Source organism: Hyperolius riggenbachi, chromosome 2 (assembly GCF_040937935.1).
Source record: "Hyperolius riggenbachi isolate aHypRig1 chromosome 2, aHypRig1.pri, whole genome shotgun sequence".
Lineage (NCBI taxonomy): Eukaryota > Metazoa > Chordata > Amphibia > Anura > Hyperoliidae > Hyperolius > Hyperolius riggenbachi.
Window position 1 is genome coordinate 208,985,361 of NC_090647.1, and position 26,696 is coordinate 209,012,056.

The window sequence follows — 26,696 nt, forward strand, 5'->3', positions numbered from 1 at the left end:
GTGGTAGGCAAGAGTGAAAAGGTGAGTTTTGAGGGCCTTCTTGAAGGTGTTGAAGGAGGGGGCTGCCCTAATTACGTTTAAACAATACCAGTAGCTTGGCAGTCATGTTGATCTTCTGGCATCAGTATTGTAAAGGTACCCATACATCTAGCGATGTATGGGCAGATTCAACCAAGAGACAAATCTGATCAGCTGACAAATCCAAGAGAGATCTGTCAGCTGCCCGTACATCACAGGCCGATTCCAGATCGATTTCATGCTGAAATTGATCCGGAATTGGCCTTGTGACGCTGCATCTGTCCGCCTCGCCGCTGTCTCCTAATGTAAAATGTGCTCCGTGTAAAGTATACATTACCTGTCTGCGATCTCCACTTGCTTGTCCCCCGCTGGCTTCCGGGATTCTTCCTGCATACACACACGCCCCATGTGGTTTCCTGGTAAGGGCGCACGTGTGTGACGTCGCACCCTTGGTAGGAAACCACGTGGGGCGTGTGTGTATAGACAGGTGAATGCGTCCAGAAGCCAGCAGAGGTAAGTGCGCAGGCCATGGATAGCTAATGTATACAGGGGACATTTTACATGGGGGGCAGCTCCGGGGGTTTTGTCACATTCGTCGATCTGCGCAAAATTATACGCTTTTTTCTGCAGCACACCCGATTGAGCAAGTCGACCCAACATCTTGCAGCATCAAGAATGGGACCAATTTTTGTCCCGAAATTGGTCACATTGTCAGTCGGGCATGCACTTGGCGGCACCAATTTTCTTCCAATTTTAATAATCAAATTGGATGGTCGATCGGCCGCCAAGTCGTCTGATGTATGGCCACCTTTAGAGTCACAACACTGAAACAAGCATTTGGCTAATCCAGTCACACTTGAGTCAGAGCACCTGATATGCATGCTTGTTCGGGGTCTATGTCTTAAAGACAGAGGATCGTCAAGTCAACCAGGCAATGTGCATTGTTTAAAAGGAAATGAATGTCAGCCTCTATATCACTCTGACCTTGGGTTCCCTTTAAACCTGACACCACATAGATATAAATACACCACCTCCTGTGCTCCCGGCCTGATAGCAAGCACACCCCTACTAAACTCAGCTGTCTAATGAGAGTTCCATGCAGTGTTCAGGTGACAATTTCATTGGCTCCTGAACCTGTGATCACTGTGAATCAAGCACAGTGATCACAGAGGGCAAAAAAGGCTCTAGTCCTTAAGGGGCCAGAGTCATGCAGCCTCAAAGGAGTTAACTAATGTGGCTAAAACTGTGGGTTGTGTTTTATCAAACTACTGTGACATTGGTAAAAAATTGAATCTTTCTTTCAATGTATCTGAAAAGTGCCATAGAAGCAATTACATTGCTTACAAGATGTCTCTCGGTGCATAAAATCCACCAGCTTTTCAACTGCTGTCCCCTGCATTTAAAGTGCACATTTTTGCAATGAGTAGTTGGCTGGATATTGTGCTGCATCATCACTGCCCACTAACACCTTGAGTATTCAGCATGATACTCAAATAATACCGGTAATTGTAGAAACAACAGTCACTGGGTGGAGAACTAGAGGTAATAATGAAGTCAGTATTACCTCTGTGTTTCAGAGATCCGTTCCTTAAAAGTGCTGAGCACCAGTACCTGTGCATCCACTGACCTCCAGTGCATGTCATTGAGCCAGATGTCACCAATTATGGCCATAATTATAAGTGGTGCTGACAATGGATTCTCTGCAGACTTCTCCAGCATCACTACAGAACACAGCACTTAGGGAGGGGTAGAGAGGTTTTGGGTTGGGCGCTGTACAGAGTGCTGCACACTGAATAGGGACTATCTACAAATCTCTGTCTACAAAACTTTGTATGATTTGTTATCAGCAGCTGAGCAGATGCAGTCATTAGAACAATTGTGCAGAGAATAGAAAAGTTTTACTCTCTGTACCCGTAGTTACTGTATCAGTCTCTCAGGATGGGGCCCCCTGTGGCTTCTGGGCCTCCCTGCGGCTGCATCCCTTGCAGGGTCTATTGTTATGCCCCTGGTACCAAACCTCTGGATTGCACACACAGAGGCAAGTGGTCTATTTCTTTACAGCTTCTGGTTACAGTGTTCTTGGGACTCCTTCACTTATTCTTTAATTTTTTACTACATATTTAATGAAAAGCAACATTGAGAGAATCAATATTTACCCTCTTTCAACAACTGCTGAGATCTGTGCCAAGCAGCCTGTTCTATTCTATGGCGGGGAGAAGGGGAGGGGTGAAAAAGGTGCCAGGCCAATTTACACTTGGTTTTCAGTAATAACAGAATTTCACATAATACTGCCAAAAGCAAGGACGATTTTATTTATAGGTGCTGCTTGTTTGTTTAGTTTGCTTTTATTCCAGTTAAAATTCTACTAATACAAGACAGCTGTTTCTACCACTATTTACAATATATCGTCATTGTACAGGTGTTTGTCAACTGTGTTTATTGCTAGTTGCATGAATGGAAAGCTTTTCCAGAATAAATAAAGGATGAGAGCTTAATAAAATGCATGTGAAAGATGTGTCATGTGACATGCTTCGGATTAAACTGAAAGGAAATTAAATATTTACGTGTTTATATGTTTTAATTCAGGCTGCTTGACTAATGATAACAACATTCTTGCTTTCTGTACGGAATGTGTAGCCTCACCCTTCATAGCTTATACAACTAATCTTATTGTTTGGTAATGAGATATTATAAGAAGTATTTATACAGAGCTGATATATTCCACAGCCCTTCATAGGGCCCTCCTTCAAACAGATCTCTCCATCCAGTCAGATCAAGAATTGCAATCGATGTCAGGACCTTGATTTCTGGCACATTAGATCAGTGTCATCAAATCTGCTGGAAATTGACTGGGAAAATCGATGAATGGATGTGATTTTTAAAGAGTTCCAGTGCCGAAGCTCGGGTTCAAAATTAGATACTTACGTAAAGAGAGGGAAACCTTAGGATCCTATTGAGGCTTCCATCCCTGCTGTGTTGTCCCCCATCGTGGAGCTGCAAGATTAGCGACAATGCATTGTTGCCATTCCTACTATGGCCATGCAGCTCTTCTTTCTCCAGCGTGGCCATGCAATAGCTGACCCAGCCCACCCATGCACGTGCAGTAAGCTGGAACCGCGGGCTCCGTGGTGCTGCGCATGCGCCGATGATCTCGTACAGCTACTGTGCAGCTCCACTTCAGGAAGAAGAGCTGATGAGGAAGGGAGCCACACTCAGCAACGGGGGCTTTAGATCAGCGAGGGTAGCCACAGTAGAGTCCTGAGTCTTCACTCTCTTAAGGTATGTATGCGATTTTGATCCCGAGCTTTGGCTCATGATTACTTTAAAGAGCCACTGTAGTGACATATAGTAGAATGTAGCAAATTATTCAGGATACCGGCTTTTATGTTAATTTTTCTGGTTTCAGCATCAGGAAAAATTCCTAAATCTATAGATTGCTTTATATTGGTATGTAACCCCACCCACCCAGTGATGTCAAACCGATGCGGAATTCTGCTCCTCTTTTTGGGAGACTGGGTATTATTTTTACTGTCTTTGGAGTGCTCAGTAAATAAACATTCCGCAGGGCTGCACCTGACAGGACTAACGATGTGGCCACCTGTGATAATTTTCAGAATGTAAAGGTAAGGAAATATTTTATAATGGCCAAACACTAATTAAATAATTTATACATGAATATTGTAAAAAAAAAAATATATATTTTTAATATAGTTCCTCTTTAACTGTCCTACAGAGGATTTCACATGTTCCTACTATAGTATAAAGCCAAATTTGGGAGGAATAAAGTGCACCCTTTCCTCTGGGTAGTTATTTTCAGTGTACGGTGGGGTATCACAGACTGCAGGCTTACATTGTTAAGTACTACTTGACCCACAGTGCATGTGAGTAAAATACAGAACACTCAAAAATGTCTTTACACGTTATAAATATTTACTTTACTCAGTGTAAGGCAAATAAATATGTAGAATGTACTGATGGCTTGACGACCCATGCTTCATGTAGTGCAGAGTATCTAGGTAGTAACTGGCAGGTTATGTTTTTTATGGTTGAAATAAATATCTTACCCTCCCAGACATGACAACGGAAGCTACGGTTAACATGCTTTAAAGACCTCTTTGTACTTTCAATTTACACATTGTATTAAATGGGAAGCAATGACAATGAACCATTCTTGGATGCATGAAGCAAAAATCCAGGCAAATATCCAGACAGGCATTGCTGTTTTACTGTTTGCTTTGAATTTTATTATTTTGGCCATGCCTAATAAGTATTATTTCTGTGTATTGTTGACTAATTGTCAGCATTCCTTTAGTTAGTGGGAAGCAGACCACAAATGAGTATATGCACTACCTTAGGCCACTTCCCTTTGTCCTAAGACCAAATTGCACTCCTACTAGATATCCTAAAATACACTGCCTTTATATATTTTATCGTATTCTACCCCTCCTCTTGTTTCCCCCCATTCCCTTTAGATTGCAAGCTCGCAAGAGCAGGGCTCTCCCCCCCTTTTGTGTCTTGGAAATCATTATACATTTTATTCATCATGTTACTTTTATCACTGTCATTACCACTTCTGTATTTTGTATTCTGTATGCTGTATCATTTTTTGTATATTGTCACTAATTATGTATCTTGTATATTAGTGTACACCATTGTCTGTATTATGTACCCCATGTTTTTTTCTTACTTTGTACAGCGCCACGGAATATGTTGGCGCTTTATAAATCAATAATAATAATAATATATGTAGTTTGACAGCTTACTTCTATTCCTTGAATCTAGGCCGTGTGTACAATACTTACATTTTCCGTACATAGTGATGTGGATGAGTGAAACCAGGGTATAGCTTCATGCAACAATCCAGATAACATAACAAGTGTCATGGGCACATATAGTATTACAATCACATTCTTCTGGTTGGTTCAGAGAAGGAAATCCTATTTGATATTTCCTACAAATTCTGTTATCACACAAAGCCCTAAAACTGATCCTGCCATAAGCAATGTTATCAAGCAGCTGTTTCCATACATAAGAGTGAGGGCTCTTCATTGTTGATATGGGAAGTGCATTAACTTGCATTTAAAATGTACCTGTAGGGAAAAAAAAGTGCCCCTGTGGGATGCTCAGCTCAGGAGGGGGGGAGTCTCTGGATCCTAGAGAGGCTTCCCCATCCTCCTCCACCAGACAGTTCCAATGCTGGGACCCCCAAAAAGCCGCTTGTTGACAGTTCCCACATTAGCACTAGCACGGACCTGCTAGTGCTCTGCTAGAAAAGGCCAAGCCCGTTCAGGTCTGTGCCAATGCTCCTGCGCAGTAGCACAGGCTCAGCTTTTTCCACCTAAGCTTGAGCGGGTCTGTGCTACTGCACAGGTGCAATGCAGCCACGCTTCAGGGGTTCCATAGCTGGATCGGCCTAGCTGAGGAGGAAGGGAAGCCTTTTAGGAGGCTTCCCCCTTCCGAAGTTTAAGTATTCAAATATGCCCGTAGTTAACCCTCACTGGTTTGTACAGTCATGTTAAAAATCTTTAAATGTATGTAAATTAGACATTTGACTTAAAAATGCTGTTTTCATTTATAGTCATTATTCATATTTTGTCTTTTAGGGTGGCAAGTCTTACACTGGACCTTGCGGAGGAAGGGATTGCAGTGAAGGTTGTCAATGCTTCCCGGAGAAGGGAAGTCGCGTAAGTACTCAGGGCTTCTTTATGCAAATTGCACAAACGATTTTATTCTTTGGTTTTGCTTCTGAAATGGATTCGATAAAATGAGAAACTATATCTTCATTGGAAAAAAAATCTAAGAATTTGTTCACACTAGGTTTTCTACTGGACCATTTGCCGGAGTGGGTGACAGTGGAACTATGGCCCGTGCTTTCCTTTGGGCTCATTCATATAATTTGCACCGGATATGGAAATGTCCTTTGTGATATCACAGCAGACATTCCCAGCCTGCACGATAATTAGTAGATGCATTGTCATGTACAAGGGTATTCAAGTAGCTGAGGATATGGTAAGCTTCAGCTCCAAAGAGAGTTCAAATAACTCCAGTGGGCTACCATAGTAGGTATCGGTTATACTGGTCCAGGTGAACTTCCTTGGCTTTGTTTGGCAATTGAGTCTTCATTACATTGATTTATCATTTCTATTTTACCATTCATAAGATTATGGGATCACACTATCGGTGCACCACATTTTGTATTGCCAACCCATGTCTGCTTATAACGAATGCACTGTGGATAATTAAGAACTGATATATTACAGGACTATTTGTTACCTAAGTGTATGATCACTGCAGATTCCTAGTTAAGTTTACAATAACCAAATAACCAAACAAAATAGCTGTGCTCATCCTACACAGACCATAAGTAGGGGAAAGGTTGGTGCAAAGGGATGCAGCCAACTTTAAGACTTACAAGTGCAGCAACGCATAACACACGGCAATAAAAACTGGTAAACAAAATGCTGCAGCACTCTCAAATTAAAGGACAACCGAGGTGACAGGTGACATTATGCGATAGACATGTGTATGTAGAGTTCCAAGCACACAAATAACTATGCTGTGTTCCTTTTTTTTCTTTCTCTGCCTGAAAGAGTTACATATCAGTTATGCAAGTGACAGTTTCTGCCCCGGGCGGGACTGGGTCGTACTGTAGCATGTACAAGGAATTTCAGCCATAAAACACTTTCCTGGCAGAAAATGGCTTTTGACAGAAGGAAAGAGATACAAAAGGTCAATAGTTCATAGATTTTAGCTCTGGTATACTTTAATAAATGTGTCATTGAGAAGAGGCCATGAAACAGTAGGAGCTTAAAAGTAGATTTAAATATAAAATAAAACTGGGAGATGGCTAAAACAGTCATTTTTAGCAGGAGAAGGATAGATTCAATTGTTTAGCTCGTAAGTTTATTTTCACCTCGGATGCCCTTTAAGCCAACCCACCATAATTGTCAAGGTTCCCTCCTTAGGATTGGTCCATTCATGCCAGTCAGCATGCAAGCCGACAATTCATGCATATAAGTTGAAATGAACACCTGGAGCAATTGGGGTGCTTAACCTTTAAATGAAGGGAATGCATACATCCAACCAACCATTCAAGGAGCTACAAACTCTCTCTTTCACACCATTGCAATAATGGGCTGTATTACCATAGGCAGAGGAGAGCTACAGCTTGATGCCTGGCCAACATGACTTCCAGAAGCATTCAAACAAACAAAATAGCTCCGCTCATCCTAAATAAAACATAAATAGGGGAAAAGGATGTGCAAGGGCATGTGTCCAAAATGTATCAAACTTGTGGGCCTCTCTAGCCTATGCTGCAGTCAAGGATTGGGACTTCACAGTAATAACCACTGTCATCCAAGACCATTACCAATGCTTATGTCACTCTGGGGAAAAATAATATCTGGATAGTTTCCAAGCCCTATAGAAAAATGTTCTATAGAGAGACATGTCAAAAAAGGTTACACAGTACAGGTCCCATTATTCCTGGCATAAAGAAAATATGGTGTTCTAAAGTAAGAACATAATACCTCCCATTAGACATGGTGGTAGTATGATGGTATAGGTCAGTGATAGGCAAACGTGGCTCTCCAGTCCCACAATGCATTGCAGGAGTCTGACAGCCACAGTCATGATTCATAAAGGCAAGTGCATTATGGGACTTGTAGTTCCTTAACAGCTGGAGAGCCAAGTTTGCCTATCACTGGTATTTTCTGCCTCAAGATGTGAAAAAAAAATATCCATTACTGAAGAAATACTAAATTTAGCATTGTGGCTACAAATCCTGAATATTCCATCTGTGAACTACAGCTGAACCATCATTAACTTATGTGGCAATACCAAATGCAAAAGTAGGTTTTAATTTAGATGTCTGGAGCAAATCAAATGAATACCCTACTTCACCCTAACACATTTTTATGGTTATTTAAAGAGAACCTGAACTGAAAATAACAAATGAAAATAACCATAAACTTACCTCCTGTGTAGTCTACTCCTCAATCTCTTTCTCCTCTCCTGCGTCCCATTTGTCCACAGTGATCAATGGAATTGTTTGTCCTCCATTTTGAAAATGGCCATTACCCCATAACAGCTTCCTGGTCAGCACACTATTAAACTGTCATATCACCCACTTGAGCCTTAGGAAAACATGGACATTAACTTGCACATTCAGTTGTAACTGACAGCTGCTGATACATATAGCTGACAGCAAATGGTATATTTGAGTTCTGACAAAATATTGTCAGAACTGGAAGGGATCACTGTAAGAAGAAAATGGTGAGCCTCTGAGTGGAACTGACGGTGAGGTTAGTGTGTAATATTCATTTGCAGCTACGTCATGTGTTTATTTTAAATACTTTTACTTCCTTCAAGTTCCCATTAAGGTTAATAGTAGACTATACCATTATGCAATTTTCATAGCAGATACAGCCATTACAGAAAAATGCCAGTCACATGAGGAAGAGATCTCACATAGATGTGAGACCTAGTGGATGCAACGCCTTATATAAGTTCCTATGCCCCAATCTCCTCCGCAGTCTTCACCTTGTGTGGTGCATCCCTGCTCAGAAAAAGGTTGACCAATACGCTGTTCCAGCACTTGGTTACACCCAGGCCTTCAAGTGCACAAGGTATAGGCAATCAAAGGATAGTCAGCTATACAGGCAAGTGTCAGATGAGGAGTAAGCAAAGAGAGCAAAGGGAAACCCAGCAGCTAGGTCTAGCGTCTTAATGCTATCACAGGCAAGTTGCAAGTGTGCCATCAAGGTTTAAATACTGCCAGCAGCCAATCAGTGAGTCCCCCTGAAATGGCCAGCCGATCAAGCCCTCAACCTGCCTCCTGTGATTGACTCAGCATGGTCAATAATTTCCTGGTTTCAAATTAGCGCTACAGAAGATTTGTGGAGTGTCCCTGTTGCTTGATAAATGACAGCGGAAGTCCGTCCATGCAAGTCCATGGGACCTGAGGAGATGCCAACAACATGTGGGGAGCCGGGCATCCATATGCGCCAGCTCCCAGAGTACACCGGGACATTGCTGGAGTCAGGCCGAGGTGAGATCATGACAATAGAGTTGCCAGCAGACTAGAAGTTTCTTCTTTTACACAGTCATCACTTGACCCCACCTACCTTCAGCAGGGTCAGCTCTTGCATTTCAGGAAGAGTGGCTGGTGCTCCTTCTTAGCTCCTTCCTGACTAGCTTCTATGGGTGATGGGATAAGAGGAGGAGTTTCGACACATCAGTGACTACTTTATATTCTTAGCAAGTCACATATGACATTCACACAGGAAGTCATCATTGCAACCCCAGCCTGTATTGTAATTGTTACGGCTATAGCAGCGCACCGTGAGTAACTTCGGCACCATCAGAAGACAGAGCTTAAAGAGGAACTCCAGTGAAAATAATGTAGTAAAAAAAGTGCTTCATTTTTTACCATAATTATGTATAAATGATTTAGTCAGTGTTTGCTCATTGTAAAATCTTTCCTCTCCCCGATTTACATTCTGACATTTATTACATGGTGACATTTTTACTGTGGGCCGGTTATGTAGCTGCTCCTAGCTGTTTTGGCTGTTAGAGACAGCTGTAAACAGCTAATTCCTGTCTGTGAACATTGTTACATTGTGGCAGTTTGCCCAGAGTACCGCGGTACTCAGAGCTTCTTGTGGGAGGGGTTTCAGCACAAAATCAGTCATACAGCGCCCCCTGATGGTCTGTTTGTGAAAATCAATTATATTTCTCATGTAAAAGGGGGTATCAGCTACTGATTGGGATAAAGTTCAATTCTAGGTTGGAGTTTCTCTTTAAGTTACTTTTAAAACACTGTAATTCTGTTGGCAGCAATAGCTGGAACCTGAATTACATCATTCCCTACCATCCACGTCGACCTGGCAGGGAAATAGTAATTAACGCCGCCGGGACTTGTGCAGGAGCAGGATAAGCCGTGTATCGGCTATATCCTGCGCCCAAGTCTCCCGGCGGTGATTTCATAGGTACGCACAAAGGGGTCTTCTGTGAAACATGAACACTGTATTGGAGCAGGCAAGACTACAGTATATAAAATGGAAGACTTACCATTAGCAGACACTTCGTCAAGTATTAAGCAGGTTTGCTGCTAATGTTAGAAACCATCACTTGTGATAAATATATGCCAATTGGGGATATCAGGAAGCGGTGAATACTTTTTCTCACCACAGTACGTGAAAAGAGCTGCTCTTGCTAGGAAGCACATTTGTGTGGGTGATATTCCAAGCTGTCTTGCTTCAGCCAAGAAGTCATTCTTTTAGCTTAGAAGCTGTGGGAAACATTCTGTCAAAATCTCATAAGCAAGACGCATGCAAGGAAGTCCCTATAACTACCTCCTCATCTACTTTGAACAGAACTCTGTCTCTGTCCCGACGGACTCCGTTTTTGGCAAGAGCATGGCTTGCCTTCTTAGAGTAAACACTGCTTCTGAGAATTGGAGGCATTTATATGATATATTATGACATTAAAAACATCACATGTAAAAAGTCCTTGATGCAAGAATTGTAGGACATGTCCTACTCACTTAGCTAAGTGCATGCCAATAAGTTTGCATGAAGTTTACTGCTTTGCTGTACACAGTTTATCTCAGTTTACATGGCTGTTAAACTGTAAAATCTTCCCAAAGAAAAGGTTATTTCAGGAAAAATGCTTATATTTCAATTTACTGTGTCACAGTGGGGTTAAATTATTAAACGCCTGTAGTGCCTTAATGCCTTTTTTTTATCTCATATTTTAATATTTTTAACCACTTCACTTTGTCTCAAGATTTGCTAACAATAAGCAACCATGATTAGTTGAGCCTTACATTTGCTCCTAAGTACTGTATGTGTATAAATTAATACCTATGCACAAACAGCATGTGAATAATCTGTGTAAGGCGCCCTGCACACTGCAAATCCGATTTCGATTCCAATTTGCAATTCAGATTTCCCCTGAATGCTATTAACAGAAAAACGTAGAAAAACACAGCATGAAGTAACGATTAAAAATCGGAATTGCATGTAAAAAACAATCAAAAATCTGAATCGCATTGAGTGTGCAGGGAGCCTTACTGCATGTGAGCAGCCCCTGCTACTGCAGAATGGTCATGAGCAGTGAGGGGACACCAAGTACTATTTTACTACATCTGATAAAGGGGTCCATCCTTCAGATCAGGTTTTTTGGGGCTACACTTGCTATGGGTGTTCAGATCACGATGTCCTCACATGTTTTATGACCCTTGCAAGATATGCCCCCAAGCTGTGAGAGCCACCAGGGGTAGACAAAGCAAAGGGTGTGAAGAATGGGGGGCCCCATCAAAGATTTTTGGTGGGGGGGGCTGCAATTTGTAGTTACCCCATTGGATCTAATAATTGATTTAACCGCTTTTCACAACTATGTAGTTGTGACTTAGTGTACATGCTCGGGAGCTCCGCGGGGCAGTGCCTGTGCAGGGCTTACCGACCCCCCAGGGGCGTAGGAATAGGCCCTGCAGCCCCTGCGCCCGCGGGGGGGCCCGGCCCCCCCCCCCCTGGGGCCCGCTCGGGGCCGTTTTGTGGGTGCTGGAGGGGTGGCAGCATGAGGGGAAAGCATTGCCCACAGTCGGCGGGGAGAGGGGTAGTTCCCCCCTCTCCCTCACCTCGGGGCTCTCCCCTCTGCGCTCCCCTCCAGCTCGTAAGTGTCTGTGGGGCTGTGGTGGGCAGCGAGCGGCGGGCAGATACATACCTGCTTCCGTGCGTTCCATCGGAGACTTCTCCCTCTAGCGGCTGACGTCACTTCCGGAAGTGACGTCAGCCGCTAGAGGGAGAAGTCTCCGATGGAACGCACGGAAGCAGGTATGTATCTGCCCGCCGCTCGCTGCCCACCACAGCCCCACAGACACTTACGAGCTGGAGGGGAGCGCAGAGGGGAGAGCCCCGAGGTGAGGGAGAGGGGGGAACTACCCCTCTCCCCGCCGACTGTGGGCAAGGCTTTCCCCTCATGCTGCCACCCCTCCAGCACCCACAAAACGGCCGCGAGCGGGCCCCGGGGGGGGGGGGGGCGCTCAGAAAATCTGCAGGGGGGCCCGGTGGGGCCTAGTTACGCCCCTGCGACCCCCCGACCTGGAAGTAGCTTCAGGGGAAATTATACTGTAACGGAGGGGAACAGAGGAGAATGAGGGGGAGTGGTGGGCATGAGAAGAGCCTCATACACATGCCTGCTCCCCTGTTTTTACATTTTTGCATGGGCTAAGGTGTCCTTCAAGTGCACCTAGGAACTACCTTAAGGGCTAGAATAAGCAGGCTTTCACGGATAACACACAGCAAAGTTGTGTTGTTATGTACAGGAAGCTTTTGTTCACTTCAGATGTTTCAACATTTAAAAAAAAACTGCTGCTCAAGGGGGTCCCACTAAATTCGGAGAGCACAAATCACTCTTTTCTGGCATACACAGTTATGTTCTTGCATCTTTTATGTTGGACTTATTTGATAATCAGACAGTGTTTTAGATCACATAAACTACAAAAAACTTCTTTTGAAATAATTAAAAAAAATACTACAAAAAGTGCCCTTAACTGGGAGAACTGCCATGAAACAATGTAGTAAACGTTATTGAACAAATACTGATACATTAACCACTTGAGGACCACAGTGCTAAACCCCCCTAAAGACCAGGCTAATTTTTACTAAAATGGCCACTGCAGCTTTTAGACCAAGCTGCAGGGCGACACAACACAGCACAGGAGTGATCCCCCCCCCTTTTCTCCCCACCAGCAGAGCTCTCTCTGGTGGGGTCTGATCGCATCTGTCGATCTCGGCTGTCCCCAGTGCAGCGCTGCTGCTGATCGCAGCGCTGCACTGTGTAAATAGATGGCAATCACGCTGTCTAACAGTCTCCCGAGCAGCAATAGCCGCTCGGAGACTGAAAAGGGGGTGAAGCTCCGCCCCCGAGAAGGAGATGCTCACACACCCTTCAGTAGCGATCTCCTTCAGTAGCTGGCTCAAGGGCCTGACGCCAATTGGTGTTAGGCGGTCCTGGGGCTGCCGCCGCATCCACGCCCATTGGCGTGGGGTGGTCTTTAGGTAGTTACAAAACAATTAACATTGTTTTAATCGTTTTTTAATGTATCAATATTTGTTCAGTAAAGTTTACCACTTCCCATTAAAGCGGAATATAACCCTGCATTTCAACTTTGCTCTAAAACATTATTTAATGTATATTATATGCAACCAGCATTTTTTTTTTACTAGACCAGCATTGGAAGGGTTACACAGGGCTTTAAAGTTCCTGGAGATTTCTGCAGACGCATCCGAAGCTCAGATAGTTACATTTTGTTTACATAAATGTATCTAAGTGTTGAATGTGACTCACTGTCTCTGACTGAGCTGGAGGACAGCCAAAGTGTGTGTAACATTCAACACTTAGATACATTTATGTAAACAAAATGTAACTATCTGAGCTTCGGATGCGTGTGCAAAAATCTCCAGGAACTTTAAACCTCTGTGTAACCCTTCCAATGCTGGTCTATTAAAAACAAAAAGGCTGGTTGCATATAATATACTGTAAATAATGTTTTAGAGCAAAGTTGAAATGCAGGGTTATATTCCGCTTTAAGGGCGCCTTTTGTAGTTTATGTGGATGCTAATAGCCCTGGCTTTTTGGTATTTGATACTTTTTGCATTATCGTTGATTTGCCTATAGGTTTAGTTTTTTTTGTGTTTTTTTTTGGGTGGGTGGGGGGTGTTTGTGTTTTAGATCACATACATATAAAAATATTGTAATTTGTCACAGTGGCTTCTTCATGTAATGCGTATTATGTGACTTTTATTTTCAGTATATTTTCAGTGTATTATATTTGCATGCACCACCAGCCCCAGTCATATTAGTAGTAATATCCAGGATTAGAATAATGGTTTCCATTTTATTACTGTTAAAGGGAACCTAAACTGAGAAGGATATGGATTTTTCCTTTTAAAATAATACCATTTGCCTGACTCTCCTGCTGATCCTGTGTCTCTAATACATTTAGCCATAGACCCTGGAACACGCATGCAGATCAGGTGCTCTGACTGAAGTCAGACTGGATTAGCTGCATTCTTGTTTCAGGTGTGTGATTCAGCCACTAATGCCAAAGAGATCAGCAGGGCTACCAGGCGACTGCTATTGTTTAAAAGGAAACATCCATATCCCTCTCAGTTAAAGAGAAACTCCGACCAAGCATTGAACTTTATCCCAATCAGTAGCTGATACCCCCTTTTACATGAGAAATCTATTCCTTTTCACAAACAGACCATCAGGGGGTGCTGTATGGCTGATATTGTGGTAAAAACCCATCCCACAAGAAAAGTACGTACTCCTGGCAGTTTCCTGTCTGTGAACCTTGTTGCATTGTGGGAAATAGCTGTTTACAGCTGTTTCCAACTGCCAAAAAACAAGGAGCAGCTACATTACCTGCCAACAGTAAAAATGTCACCATGTAATAAATGTTAGAATGTAAATCAGGGATTTACAAGATTTTACAATGGGCAAACACTGACTATATCATGTATACATAATTATTGTAAAAATGAAGCACTTTTTTATTACAGTATTTTCACTGGAGTTCATGTTTAAGGTTCCCTTTAAGTTCAAAACAGATTGGAAATTAACATTTGCTCTACACGGATAGCAATAGATTTTCTAATGTAATTTCACAATCATGAAATTAAATTCATAAAAGGATAATCAGAAGGATTTTGTATTTAACATTTTTCTGCTATACCATTTTTTTTAAATATGGTTTTGATGTGCCACATGTTGTATTATTGCATTTCCATTTACTGTTGAAATTCCACGCTACGTCTCAAAGTCATCGGTTATTGCTAAACAATTGCCTGCAGTTTTTCACAATGATTTATAGCCCCCATTACAGTATCTGGATTTAATCTTCAGGTTAGATTCTCATTTTAAAAGTATGGTTTCTAAGAGCAGAGAGTTAGCTGGAGGAAGGATTATTATGAAATGAGGCCTGCTATGGGAGCTTGTGGAATTTCTGTCTCCATGCCTCAGTTTGCTGTTTAGATGCAAAAAGAAACTTAGTTATGTTATATTGATTGAACTTGTTACTTTAAGATTAACATGTATATGTAAATGTGTATGTTGAAACTCTTAAAGTGACACTGAAGCAAAAAAAATAAATAAACGTATGATATAGTGAATTGTATGTATAGTACAGATATTTAATAGAACATTAGTAGCAAAGAAAATAGTCTCATATTTTTATTTTCAGTTATATAGTTTTTTTTTATAACATTGCATTCTCTAATATTTGCAGTTTCCACAATACACTCAGCATTTTAAATGATTTCACAGAGCAGGCCAATGACCTTTTCAACTTTCCTCAGTACTAAATCCTTAAAATGTACCAGAGACATCAAGCTCTACAGCTTTGATACTTACCCGGGGCTTCCTCCAGCCCCATAAGCTCGTCTGAGTCCCACGCCGTCCTCCCGTGATCTGTGGTTCAGCCACAATGAATCTTGCCTCCTTTTCTTGCCACCAACAGAGTTTTCTGATTGTTGCTGCAAATGTTTTAGTTCTTATATATTATTAATTTTATTTTTTTTAAATCAATTTCATTTTGTCTTTTTATTTACATCCCTCCCCCGAGATCCAATCACTGATCCCCTCTCATAATCCTTATATGAAATTCACAATGCTTTAAAAGTGCTTTAGATTACAAGCATGTTTCTAGAACAAATTATGCCCGCAAACCAAGGTTTCACTGTACAGAAATGTGATGGATATTAAATAGACGTCTGTGCAAGGCGTCCCTGCCTGCATAGTCTGGCCGTCCTGGGTAAGATTGCTCGTTTGATCTTCTCAATTGAGCACTATTGTTTTTTTCTGAAATAATACTTTAATGGCAGCCTCTTTTTATTTTCAAAAGCATAGACAGGCTCCAGTACACAACTTTAACTGCGATGCTACCAGAATAAGCCAGCACGGTTGCGTAATGGTTAGCGCTCTTGCCTTGTAGCACTGGGTCCCCAGTTTGAATCCCAGCCAGGTCAACATCTGCAAGGAGTTTGTACGTTCTCCCTGTGTTTGTGTGGGTTTCCTCCGGGCACTCCGGTTTCCTCGCACACCCCAAAAACATACAGGTAAGTTAATTGGCTTCTTCCTAAATTGGCCCTAGACTGCAATATATACACTTCACAATATAGGCATATGACTATGGTAAGGACTAGATTGTGAGCTCTTTCGAGGCACAGTTAGTGACAAGACTATATATACTCTGTACAGCACTGCGGAAGATGTCAGCACTATATAGATACTAAATAATAATAATAATAACAAATAGTCTTACATACATGAATAATAATGCGTCTTAATTACTGATGTCTTCCAAAAGCAACTAATCAGCATTCAAAATCACATCATGTAAAAGTTACATTAGTAAAGCTTATCCGGCCAATAAGTGATAACATAGGACTATCCCTCGTCAACCAGAGACATCCTTTTGTGAACATCCAGTTAGATTTTATTGTTGAGAAGGAGGCCAGAGTCATGTGACGCTAAGTGTAATGGAGCGCACACGCAGCGCATAGGAGGCAGAGGAATGAACGTGCTTCTGAGCCGATCGATATGCGCCGGCCAGAAGTGAAGAGGGGAGGACATACTGCGCGCACAGGGCGCAGTATGTCCGGGTGGGGGGTCAATCAAGTCGCCTGGCACCGGGACTTATATGAGACTAACGGCGGCAGACGGAGGGGGCAGGACTGGCTAACGGTATGTAATTTTAACCCCCCACACACTGCTGCAAATTTTTTTTGCAACTGTGGTATCCTTTAAGGACCAGAGACCACTGGTACCAGAAACAGTGGAACACCGGCGGATAACAACGAATCACCGAACACACCAGCTGCAATCGCCGACACCGCCGCACTTCGGGATCATGAGCCACCCACTCTGCCGTCTCTAAGAAGGCAGAGTTCCTGTGAGCTGGTCAGGAGCCGCTTTTATTGGCTCCTGACCCTGTCTTTCAATGTAAGCCAATGGGAGCTTACATTGAAAGACAGGGCCAGGAGCCAATTAAATCGGCTCCTGACCCGCTCACAGGGCTCTGCTGTCATAAAGACCGGCAGAGCAAGTGAGCTGCGGCGAGAGACATTGGGATTCAGTGGCAAGATCGGCAGGAGCGTCGGAAACGGCGGATACGCGCAGTGGCGGCTAATTGAAATCTATGCCCTGCCAGCCAAGTAACCACCAAAACAGGGCATATATTTCAATTAGCTTGGTCCTAAAGTAGTTAAGCTAAACTCCATGAGTACAGGTTTCCCCAGATTAATCATGGATGAGCATCAGAGCTGTTTTTTGGCATAGGCTTCCTAGCCAGTTACCTAGGTTACCACCCACTGGAAAGGGCTGAAAAGACCCATGTTCAGCATACTATATAGCTGTTGATTACACAAAACAAGGGAGGGGACGGAACAGTGTTCTAAGTAAACATCACACAAACTACAGCCTCATACTCACGAGGCACAAATGTAGCTAGTCGCCCCCCCCCAAAAAGCAGAGACAGCTCGTCGCCAGCAACAGAGGGACAGAGATTCGGCGGAAGCTGTCGCCAAAGGTCCCTCCCCCCACCCCACCCCCCCCCCCCCCCCTGCTTGTCCTCCCCTTAGATAGTAAGGGAAGCAATGACTCATTACAGGATGCTTTTAAAGGGAAATTTCAATTTTGTTAAAAGAAACATTGCTTTGATGTGTATTAGTGCATTAGTGCATTATATTTGTACATTTTAGTGCCTTTTGTAAAATATCCGCCAAATAGCACCCCTCTACTTGCATGTGTAATTAGCTACACACAGGACATTGCATTACAGGGGAGAATCAAAAACCAACTTACCCAGTACTCCCTTTGCTTGCAGAAGCTATGCAAGTGACTGTCTCTTCAGATACAGTCACGTATCAAATCTAAGAAATCCCTTTTGAAATAATGGGACATCTCACTTTAAAAAATAATATTATATAACTTGTGTCATTCGAATGAAATGGCTGATCTAACAGATAATTGTCTATTTATATTCTTGTCATTTCAACGTGCAAATATTAAGAAATCCCGCACTAGTGTAGAAAGATGAAAAATCAATGTTTTCTCTTAATACAACAGTCTGAGTGTTTCCCAGCCCCTCAATAAGAGGGTGTGGATTACATGATGGGACATACATTCCAGAACTCTTGGTTATGAGTCACATGTTGCTGGCAGAACAGTCTGCATCATCTGTGATATCTACAGGGACACTGTGCTGTCATAGCACCTGGGCTACCAGCACATGCATGAACAGCATAGGAAGCAGCTATAGAACTGTAATATAATGTGATGAGTTTGGTCAGACATACGGTTTTCTTACTCACACACAGATGGAAATGTGCACCTGCTTTGTCATGTCCCTGTGGGATAAAATTCTTTCCACATTGCTCTGGAGTAAATGTAAAGAGGAAATACCACATTGGTTCTTCACATTAATCTGTGTCTTATGGTCATTTAAACAAAATTACAGTAAGATGTGCTTGTGTGTTCAGTACAATTAATATGATATATATATGGAATAAAGACAGGAAGTGAGAGTTGTTATTACTGGATACTTTAAAAGTGCTCAACATATCTCTGTAAAAGGGTCAATGCACCACATGTTATGATTCCATTTTTGGTTAATTTAGTGAGGGAGTCTGTTTCATTCTTGGTGAGAGGACTAAGTGTTTGCCCTCAAAATCCAATTATTATTTCTTTTTTTTTTTAAATGCATTTATATAGTGCCAACACCTTCTGTAGCTCAGTACACAATACAAAACACATATTGGGGAGCATAGATACATGAGTAGTTCTACAGACTGTACAATCAGGACATCCAGTAACACAAGGATAAATACATACAGTGGGATGCAAAAGTTTGGGCAACCTTGTTAATCATCATGATTTTCCTGTATAAATCGTTGGTTGTTACGATAAAAAATGTCAGTTAAATATATAATATAGGAGACACACACCGTGATATTTGAGAAGTGAAATTAAGTTTATTGGATTTACAGAAAGTGTGCAATAATTGTTTAAATAAAATTAGGCAGGTGCAAACATTTGGGCACTGTTGTCATTTTATTGATTCCAAAACCTTTAGAACTAATTATAGGAACTCAAATTGGCTTGGTAAGCTCAGTGACCTCTGACCTACATACACAGGTAAATTCAATTATGAGAAAGAGTATTTAAGGGGGTCAATTGTAAGATTCCCTCCTCTTTTCATTTTCTCTGAAGAGTAGCAACATGAGAGTCTCAAAACAACTCTCAAATGACCTGAAGACAAAGATTGTTCACCATCATGGTTTAGGGCAGGGGTGCCCATTGGGTAGATCGTGATCTACCGGTAGTTCCCAAAGCACTTCATGGTAGATCCCGACCACACAACATTTTCCATTCTGTATATACAATTGTGCTCCTAAAATAGTACATAGGTAGATCACTTTGACTTGATAATCTTTAAAGTAGCTCACAAGCTGAAGAGATGTGGGCACCTCTGGTTTAGGGGAAGGATACAGAAAGCTGTCTCAGAGATTTCAGCAGTCTGTTTCCACAGTTAGGAACATATTGAGGAAATGGAAGACCACAGGCTCAGTTCAAGTTAAGGATCGATGTGGCAGACCAAGAAAAATCTTGGATAGACAGAAGCGATGAATGGTGAGAACAGTCAGAGTCAACCCACAGAACAGCACCAAAGACCTACAACATCATCTTGCTGCAGATGGAGTCACTGTGCATCATTCAACCATTCAGCGCACTTTACACAAGGAGATGCTGTATGCGAGAGTGATGCAGAGGAAGCCTTTTCTCCGCCTACAGCACAAACAGAGTCGCTTGAGGTATGCTAAAGCACATTTGGACAAGCCAGCTTCATTTTGGAATAAGGTGCTGTGGACTGATGAAACTCAGGATTCCAAGAAAAACACCTGCTACCTACAGTAAAATGTGGTGGTTCCATTATGCTGTGGGGCTGTGGGGCCAGTGCAGGGACTGTGAATCTTGTCAAAGTTGAGGGACACATGAATTCCACTCAGTTTCGGCAGATTCTGGAGACCAATGTCCAGGAATCAGTGGCAAAGCTAAAACTGTGCCAAGGCTGGATCTTTCAACAAGACAACGGCCCTAAACACTGCTCAAAAAAGGCATTCATGCAGTGGAAGAAGTACAACATTCTGGATGGCCATCTCAGTCCCCAAACCTGAATATAATTTACAATCTGTGGTGTGAGCTAAAGAGAGCTGTCCATGCTTGGAAGCCATTTAACCTGAATGAACAACTAGAGATGTATTGTAAAGTGGAATGTTCCAAAATACCTTAAACCAGAATCCAGACTCTCATTTGAACCTACAGAAAGCGTTTAGAGGCTGTAATTTCTGCAAAAGGAGGATCTACTAAATATTGATTTCATTTCTTTTTTGTGGTGCCCAAATGTATGCACCTGCCTACTTTTGTTTAAACAATTATTGCACTATTTCTGTAAATCCAATAAACTTAATTTCACTTCTTAAATATCACTGTGTGTGATATGATATATTTAACTGACATTTTTTATCGTAACAAACAACTATTTATACAGGAAAATCATGACGATTAACAAGGTTGCCCAAACTTTCGCATTCCACTGTACATAGTTAATGTGTGGTTTGAAAAATGACCAATACTGGTAGATGTTCGTTTGATAAAGTACAACAGAAACTGGAAAAAGTAGGGGAGAGCCCTATGCTTGCAAGCTTACAATCTAGAGAATATTGGGGTGGAGACACTAGGGAAGGAGACAAAGGGGCCAGCGGATAGTACAGTGATCCTCCAATGCTAGCTATAACAAATTATAAACTTGTTTGAAGAGGTGGGTTTGAAGGTTCCCAGGCTTGGAGCATGATGGACAGGCTCTTGGAATGACTTCCAGAGAAGAGGTGACAAGTAGAAGTTCCTTTTTTTTTGTTATTCCTGTTTCAGATGACTGTATGTTCAGGGCCGGATTTCTGGCAAGGCCACATAGGCCATGGCCTAGGGCACCAGAAATTTCGGGGCGGCTCAGTGAGGGGCAGTAAAGCTGTTTTATGCAGCCATCCCTATCTACAAAGACAGCTTTATCCTTTGAACTATCTGTCCTGTACTTGTGTCGTCCCTGCAAGACCTGTAAGCTCTATCCTGCAGGTACACATCAGCCTAACTCTCATGGTGACACAATGGTTCCATCATTAATGATATGGCAAACATAACATAAAAGTTCTTAAGGAAAACATAACTAATAATCTAGACACAAATTGCTAAAATAGTTATTGTCTGTGACATCCAATGATGGAAAGTAAGTAGAATTCTCATTGGGGCACACAGAGATAACAACCATACAGACGGTATAGTTGGCCTTGGGCGGTAAAAAGTACAAATCCGGCCCTGTGTATGTTTTAAGTGAAATAAAATTAAATAAAATGACAAGTTAAGTGAATGATACGGCGAATCTAAACTCACTTTACCAGGACAATTACTCATCTTGTAAATCAATACTATAGTTTTCACCAGATGGTGTGAGTGAAATCAGTAACAAGTTAGCTATGGGTAATTTAGGACACAGGTAATGGACACAGATCACAATGAAACAGCTGAAGGATTACTCAACACTTGATAGATCTATTGAGCAACCTTATGATACCAACCTGAAGCTTGTACAAGAGTTCTCTAAGTGATCATACACAAGCTCAACCCACATGAACTCAGTTAAGAACCAGAGACTCCCTGCTGAGATCCCTTCAGGCTTCCTTCTAACTTTATAATGGTCCCTGGGGCCTGTGTAAAGTTTTTGGCAGCATAGTGACCCACCTGTCCCAGATGGAGCCCTCCACCATTAGTTCACCGTATGAGGATGAATATTTGAATGCACAGAGCCACGGACTAATGTAGGAAAATGCCAGCCAAAACCGGTGAGTTGCTATGCTGCTGAAAAGTTTGCAGAGCACCACTATGACGTTAGGGGAAAATCTAAGTGGTTGTTGGGGGAATTTGACAGCAACAAAGGGGCTCTTTATGCTGTTTGGGGGAAGGGGAGTGTCTCTCAGGGGGGTCCCTAGTTAATTTTGCCCGGGGGCCCCATTGTTATTAGAACCACCCTGAAAGGAGGCTTTCACAGTCTGCAATAGGTAGAACTATAGACACACAGGATAATACAATTTCATGAACAACATAACTATGCTATCACCTGAAGAAGCCATAATAATGCTGTGACTAGCAATACCACAGAAAGTTATAAATAGCAGTATGTAAAATTATTTTATAAACTGAGCCTTGAATGTCAGCAGGCATATCTTAAAATGGATTCTCCATTTTAGTGGCAACCAGTGAATAGTTTGCAGTACTGGAGAGATGTATGAGCTGCGGGGGGCATTGCCTAGGAGTCTGGCAGCTGTATTAGTTGTAAGAGGCGCAGAATGGATCTGACAAACAGGGCATTGCAGTAGTCCAGACAGGCGGATACAAATGCATGAACTAGCGCAGGCAGGTCTCCACCTTGGATAAGGTGTTTAATTCTTGCTATATTTCCTCCGATGTAAAAAAGAGGACTTGACAACAGCCGATACCTGCTGTCTGAGTGTTAGCTTTCCATCCAGGATCACCCAAGGTTTCGCACAGAATCTTTGTACTGTACGGTCTCTCTCCCAATCTCTAGTCTAGGAAAAGTTTTGGACACGATTGCTACACATCTCCTCAGTGGGCAGTGTTATTAATTTGGAGCCCCCATGGACACTGGGTCATCTGTAGCCAAGTAAACAGGGCTGTAGCAGCCTCATTTGGGAATTAACTGTGTATTTGGAAATACATGGAAATGAGCAAATGATGGGTGTGTGTGTGTGTGTGTGTGTGTGTGTGTGTGTGTGTGTGTGTGTGTGTGTGTGTGTGTGTGTGTGTGTGTGTGTGTGTGTGTGTGTGTGTGTGTGTGTGTGTGTGTGTGTGTGTGTGTGTCTGTGTGTGTGTGTGTGTGTGTCTTTGTGTGTGTGTGTGTATGTGTGTGTGTTTGAGTGTGTGTGTGTGTGTGTTTTCCTCCTAATGAGATTCAGTGAAAGGGAGACCTTATACTTAAAGGATACAACATAAGTGGGCTTTAAGCAATGCATTTGGATTGTTAGGAACATGTCTATGTGTAAATGGCTGGTGACTGACTCAGTCAACTTGTATCATTTGTCATAGGTTATTTTCCAAAACATTTTGCATAATGTGTGCAGGGGTCCCTACAGTCAATGCTAACATTACTCGCCTCACGGAGAGTAAACAACAATGAGCTTAAATATTGAGTTACATGGCCATTCATAGAGCGGTACTCTTCAGCATGTTCCATATATGCCGTCTGAAGGTCATTGAGCTGTCTTTGTGCCTTTTCCATACTGTCCAATTCAATCAATCATTAGGGATACTGGGGACCCACTCCTTTTCATATGGCATTGGCTGAAAATTGAAGACTTCCATTGATCATGATGTATTTGCTTTGGATCAGTTTCAGCATATGTTGGTTTATTGGCCAACTACTGCTTTCGTCTTCTGCACTGCCTCTTTGCCAGTTTTAAAATTAGAAACCCATTTGATGTGGCACCATCAACACGCACCTCCATAGCACTGTAGTCACCCCATGGTTCGCTGCTTTGGCACAACGCCATGGGAAATTCCTTCAATTCTAAATTAATCCTGACTTTTTAATCCACAATGGTTACAGAGTGGACATACCTTGTTCCATCCCATCAAGACTACCGGCTGACTGGAGTTTTATGGGTTGGGGGGGGTCATCATGTTAGTGTGAGCTTTTCCTGGTTTTCTAACAAAGTCCAAATACATACTTGTTAGTTATTTGGTTTTGTGGGAAAATTGCTTTGTTTTAAGCTTGACTGGGGTAGAACAGTTCAGGTATGAGCTGTTTCTGATGCATGCACTACTAGTGTATGTGAATTTGTGTGTTTTGCAAAGGTTTTGTAGAATGTATTTGTGTTATATAGAAAATCCACTATTTGTCCTAACTGCATTTGTGACAGGTTCAGACTGCCTGCAGCACTAGCTATGAGCTAAGGAGAAAGAAATGAATTGACGAAGAATGAGTGCAAAGAGTTCAAAGGACAGAAAACAATAGGCTTTATGTCAAAAACTATTTGGAAAAACAGTGTCTGTTTTCCTAACAAAGTAACCAATTAACTAGTAAAACTAGCATGGGTGAAAGGGAGACTGACTTCATCTGCTACAGTGCTTGCCAACCCAGTTGTTGCCGCCTGAAGGATTACTGCCCAGCCCCCCTTAAATTTGCTTTTATTCTATTTCCTCAACTGGTTTGGCACCCAACAAAACAAAGTACCTCCCAGATAGAACAGCAGATTGATATACAACTTCCATGAATTGTGGAAGAGGCACAGCTGTGGCAGAGATTCCAAATACTGTAACCTTAGAGCACTGGGATGACCCAACACTGACCCTGTTTCTTTCACCCCAAGTGTATCAATGAAAGTCCTGTTGTGGTGCATTTACAAGAGGTTTCCAGGGTCAGAGAGTTTTAATATTGTGTGGTGCATCTGTTTTTATTTTAAGCATTGATAATATCATATTCCATTAGCCCCTGCAGAAGTATAAAGAGGAACTTTCCCAAAAGATAAACAACTCAATACATTGCAAAGAGAGAACTTAAAAAAAATAGAAGATAGACCAAGAAATGATTGATACGCACTGTATAATTTCTTCATGATTTTTGATCCACAGTTAGCCTGCAGGTCATCATCTTTGCTATTGGCAGACATGAAAAAAAAAAAAAAAACAGACATCACCAATTGCCATTACCCACTAACAATGTGATATGCTAAAAGGTTGTTTATTTTTTTTTTAAAGGGAATCTAAAACAAAAAAAAACAGCCACTGGGGGGGTGCTTACCTTTGCGGGGGGGGGGGGGGGGGGGTCACTGGATCCTAATGAGGCTTCCCTCATTATCCTAACCCTCAAGGATTCAGCACTGTTTCCCTGAAAATCCTTGTTGGCTGTGGTGCAGACACAGTAGCACCTGTAATATTTACCCACCGCGATCCTGCGCAGTACCGGCTCTTCGATCGGGCTCAGGCGGAAATAGCTGAGCCTGATTGGGTCCGCTCAGAGCAGAGCAGACTCGACTATTTCCACCTGAGCCCGATCATAAAGCTACCTCTGCACCTACTCAGGATCACGGTGGGTAAATATTTACCTTGCTGGTGTTCTGGGGCAGCCAGCGCTGGATCCCAAAGGGTAACGAGGATAGGGGGAAGCCTCATTAGGATCCAGTGGCTTCCCCCTCCCCAGGTAAGTAACCCCCAGGGGCTGGGTTTTTTGTTACAGATTTTCTTTAATACACATATATATGCTTAGATTCCCACAATGCAACGAAGGAGGGGTTTCATCCTCCCCCCTATGATCTAGTTTAGAAAAGGTAAAGATTTCTTGTTGGAAAGTGGGTAACAGCCACTGGCCGGTGAGAAGTTCCTCTTAAACTATGGCAGGGACTGTAGTATTTTTTCTTTTCGATAAATAATATTACTGTGATCATATACCTAGCTATTGAGAAAAATTGTGCAACTCTTGCCTGCAATACACCTGGCAGAAATGGTCTATGATTTTGTATAGATTCCATACTAAAATCCCTGCCAAGCATAGCAGTTGTTTTTGGAAGTAAAATGCTTAATTTGGCTGACAGATTAGTTTTAAAGCAAAATTATCCTTAATGCTTTCTTCAAAATTGTGACACTACTTCCATCTTGAAGTAACAAACATAGGGGATGATGCATGAAGTCCTGTTAAATTTGTTGTGCTTAAATAGTGAAACACGCTTTACTTGATCAGCACACACGTGGCATACATCATGCGAGTTGCACTAGTTGCGCAACATGCATTGGTGGCATACAGTAAGTACCAGTAAAATTGCCAAAGCAGTATTAGTGAACAGCAATTTTACCAAGGTTTTGTGAATCAACCCCATGCCTACTAGACTATGTTTCTATCATTATTATTATTCTTCTTTATTTACCATAAAAAAAATTCACTTTTTTGCTTTTAGTGTTACACTATCTTGTATGCACAGTTTACAGTAGCTTGGTATCTACTTATTCTGCTCACTGATCTCACCTAGGCTGATACAGACATTAACTACTTGAGGACCGCAGTGTTAAACCCCCCTAAAGACCAGGCCATTTATTTGCTAAATTGGCCACTGCAGCTTTAAGGCCTCGCTGCAGGGCCTCATTTAGTAACAAACTGGTGGTGCACTCTCCACAATTACACTGGATGGGTATACTCGTCCAGTTAGGCTGAAGTGGTTAAAATACAGAGTGTGGTTTGCAAAATGCAAATATGACAGAATGATGCAATGTTATAAAAAAAAAAAAGCTAAATAACTGAAAATAAAAACTCTATTATTTATCCGTGATACACATACAATTCATACCAAACACACAATTGGAGAACCTCACTCCCAAACAGTTCTCTGCTGCTTTATAAAGCCTGCAGGCTGCTTATAAGGCAATGAGAAGTGCACACATAATACACCTAGCTTGCAGTGATAATCAAGCAAAAGCTGAGCAAGTCAGCCAATTAGTAGGAGAGGGCTTCAGTTGCATATAGACAATGGCTATATGACCAGCAGGGGGCA

General features: G+C 42.1%; 1 protein-coding gene across 3 annotated transcripts in view; it reads left to right on the forward strand.

Moving 5' to 3' along the window:
- The window catches only part of COL4A2 (collagen type IV alpha 2 chain), a 284,103-nt gene that overhangs the window by 36,553 nt on the left and 220,854 nt on the right, over positions 1-26,696 (forward strand). For all 3 annotated transcript variants that reach the window (XM_068268036.1, XM_068268037.1, XM_068268038.1), the window contains one exon: positions 5,622-5,702. In XM_068268036.1, the coding sequence (XP_068124137.1) occupies positions 5,622-5,702 (81 nt within the window). The remainder of the gene's footprint in view (positions 1-5,621; positions 5,703-26,696) is intronic.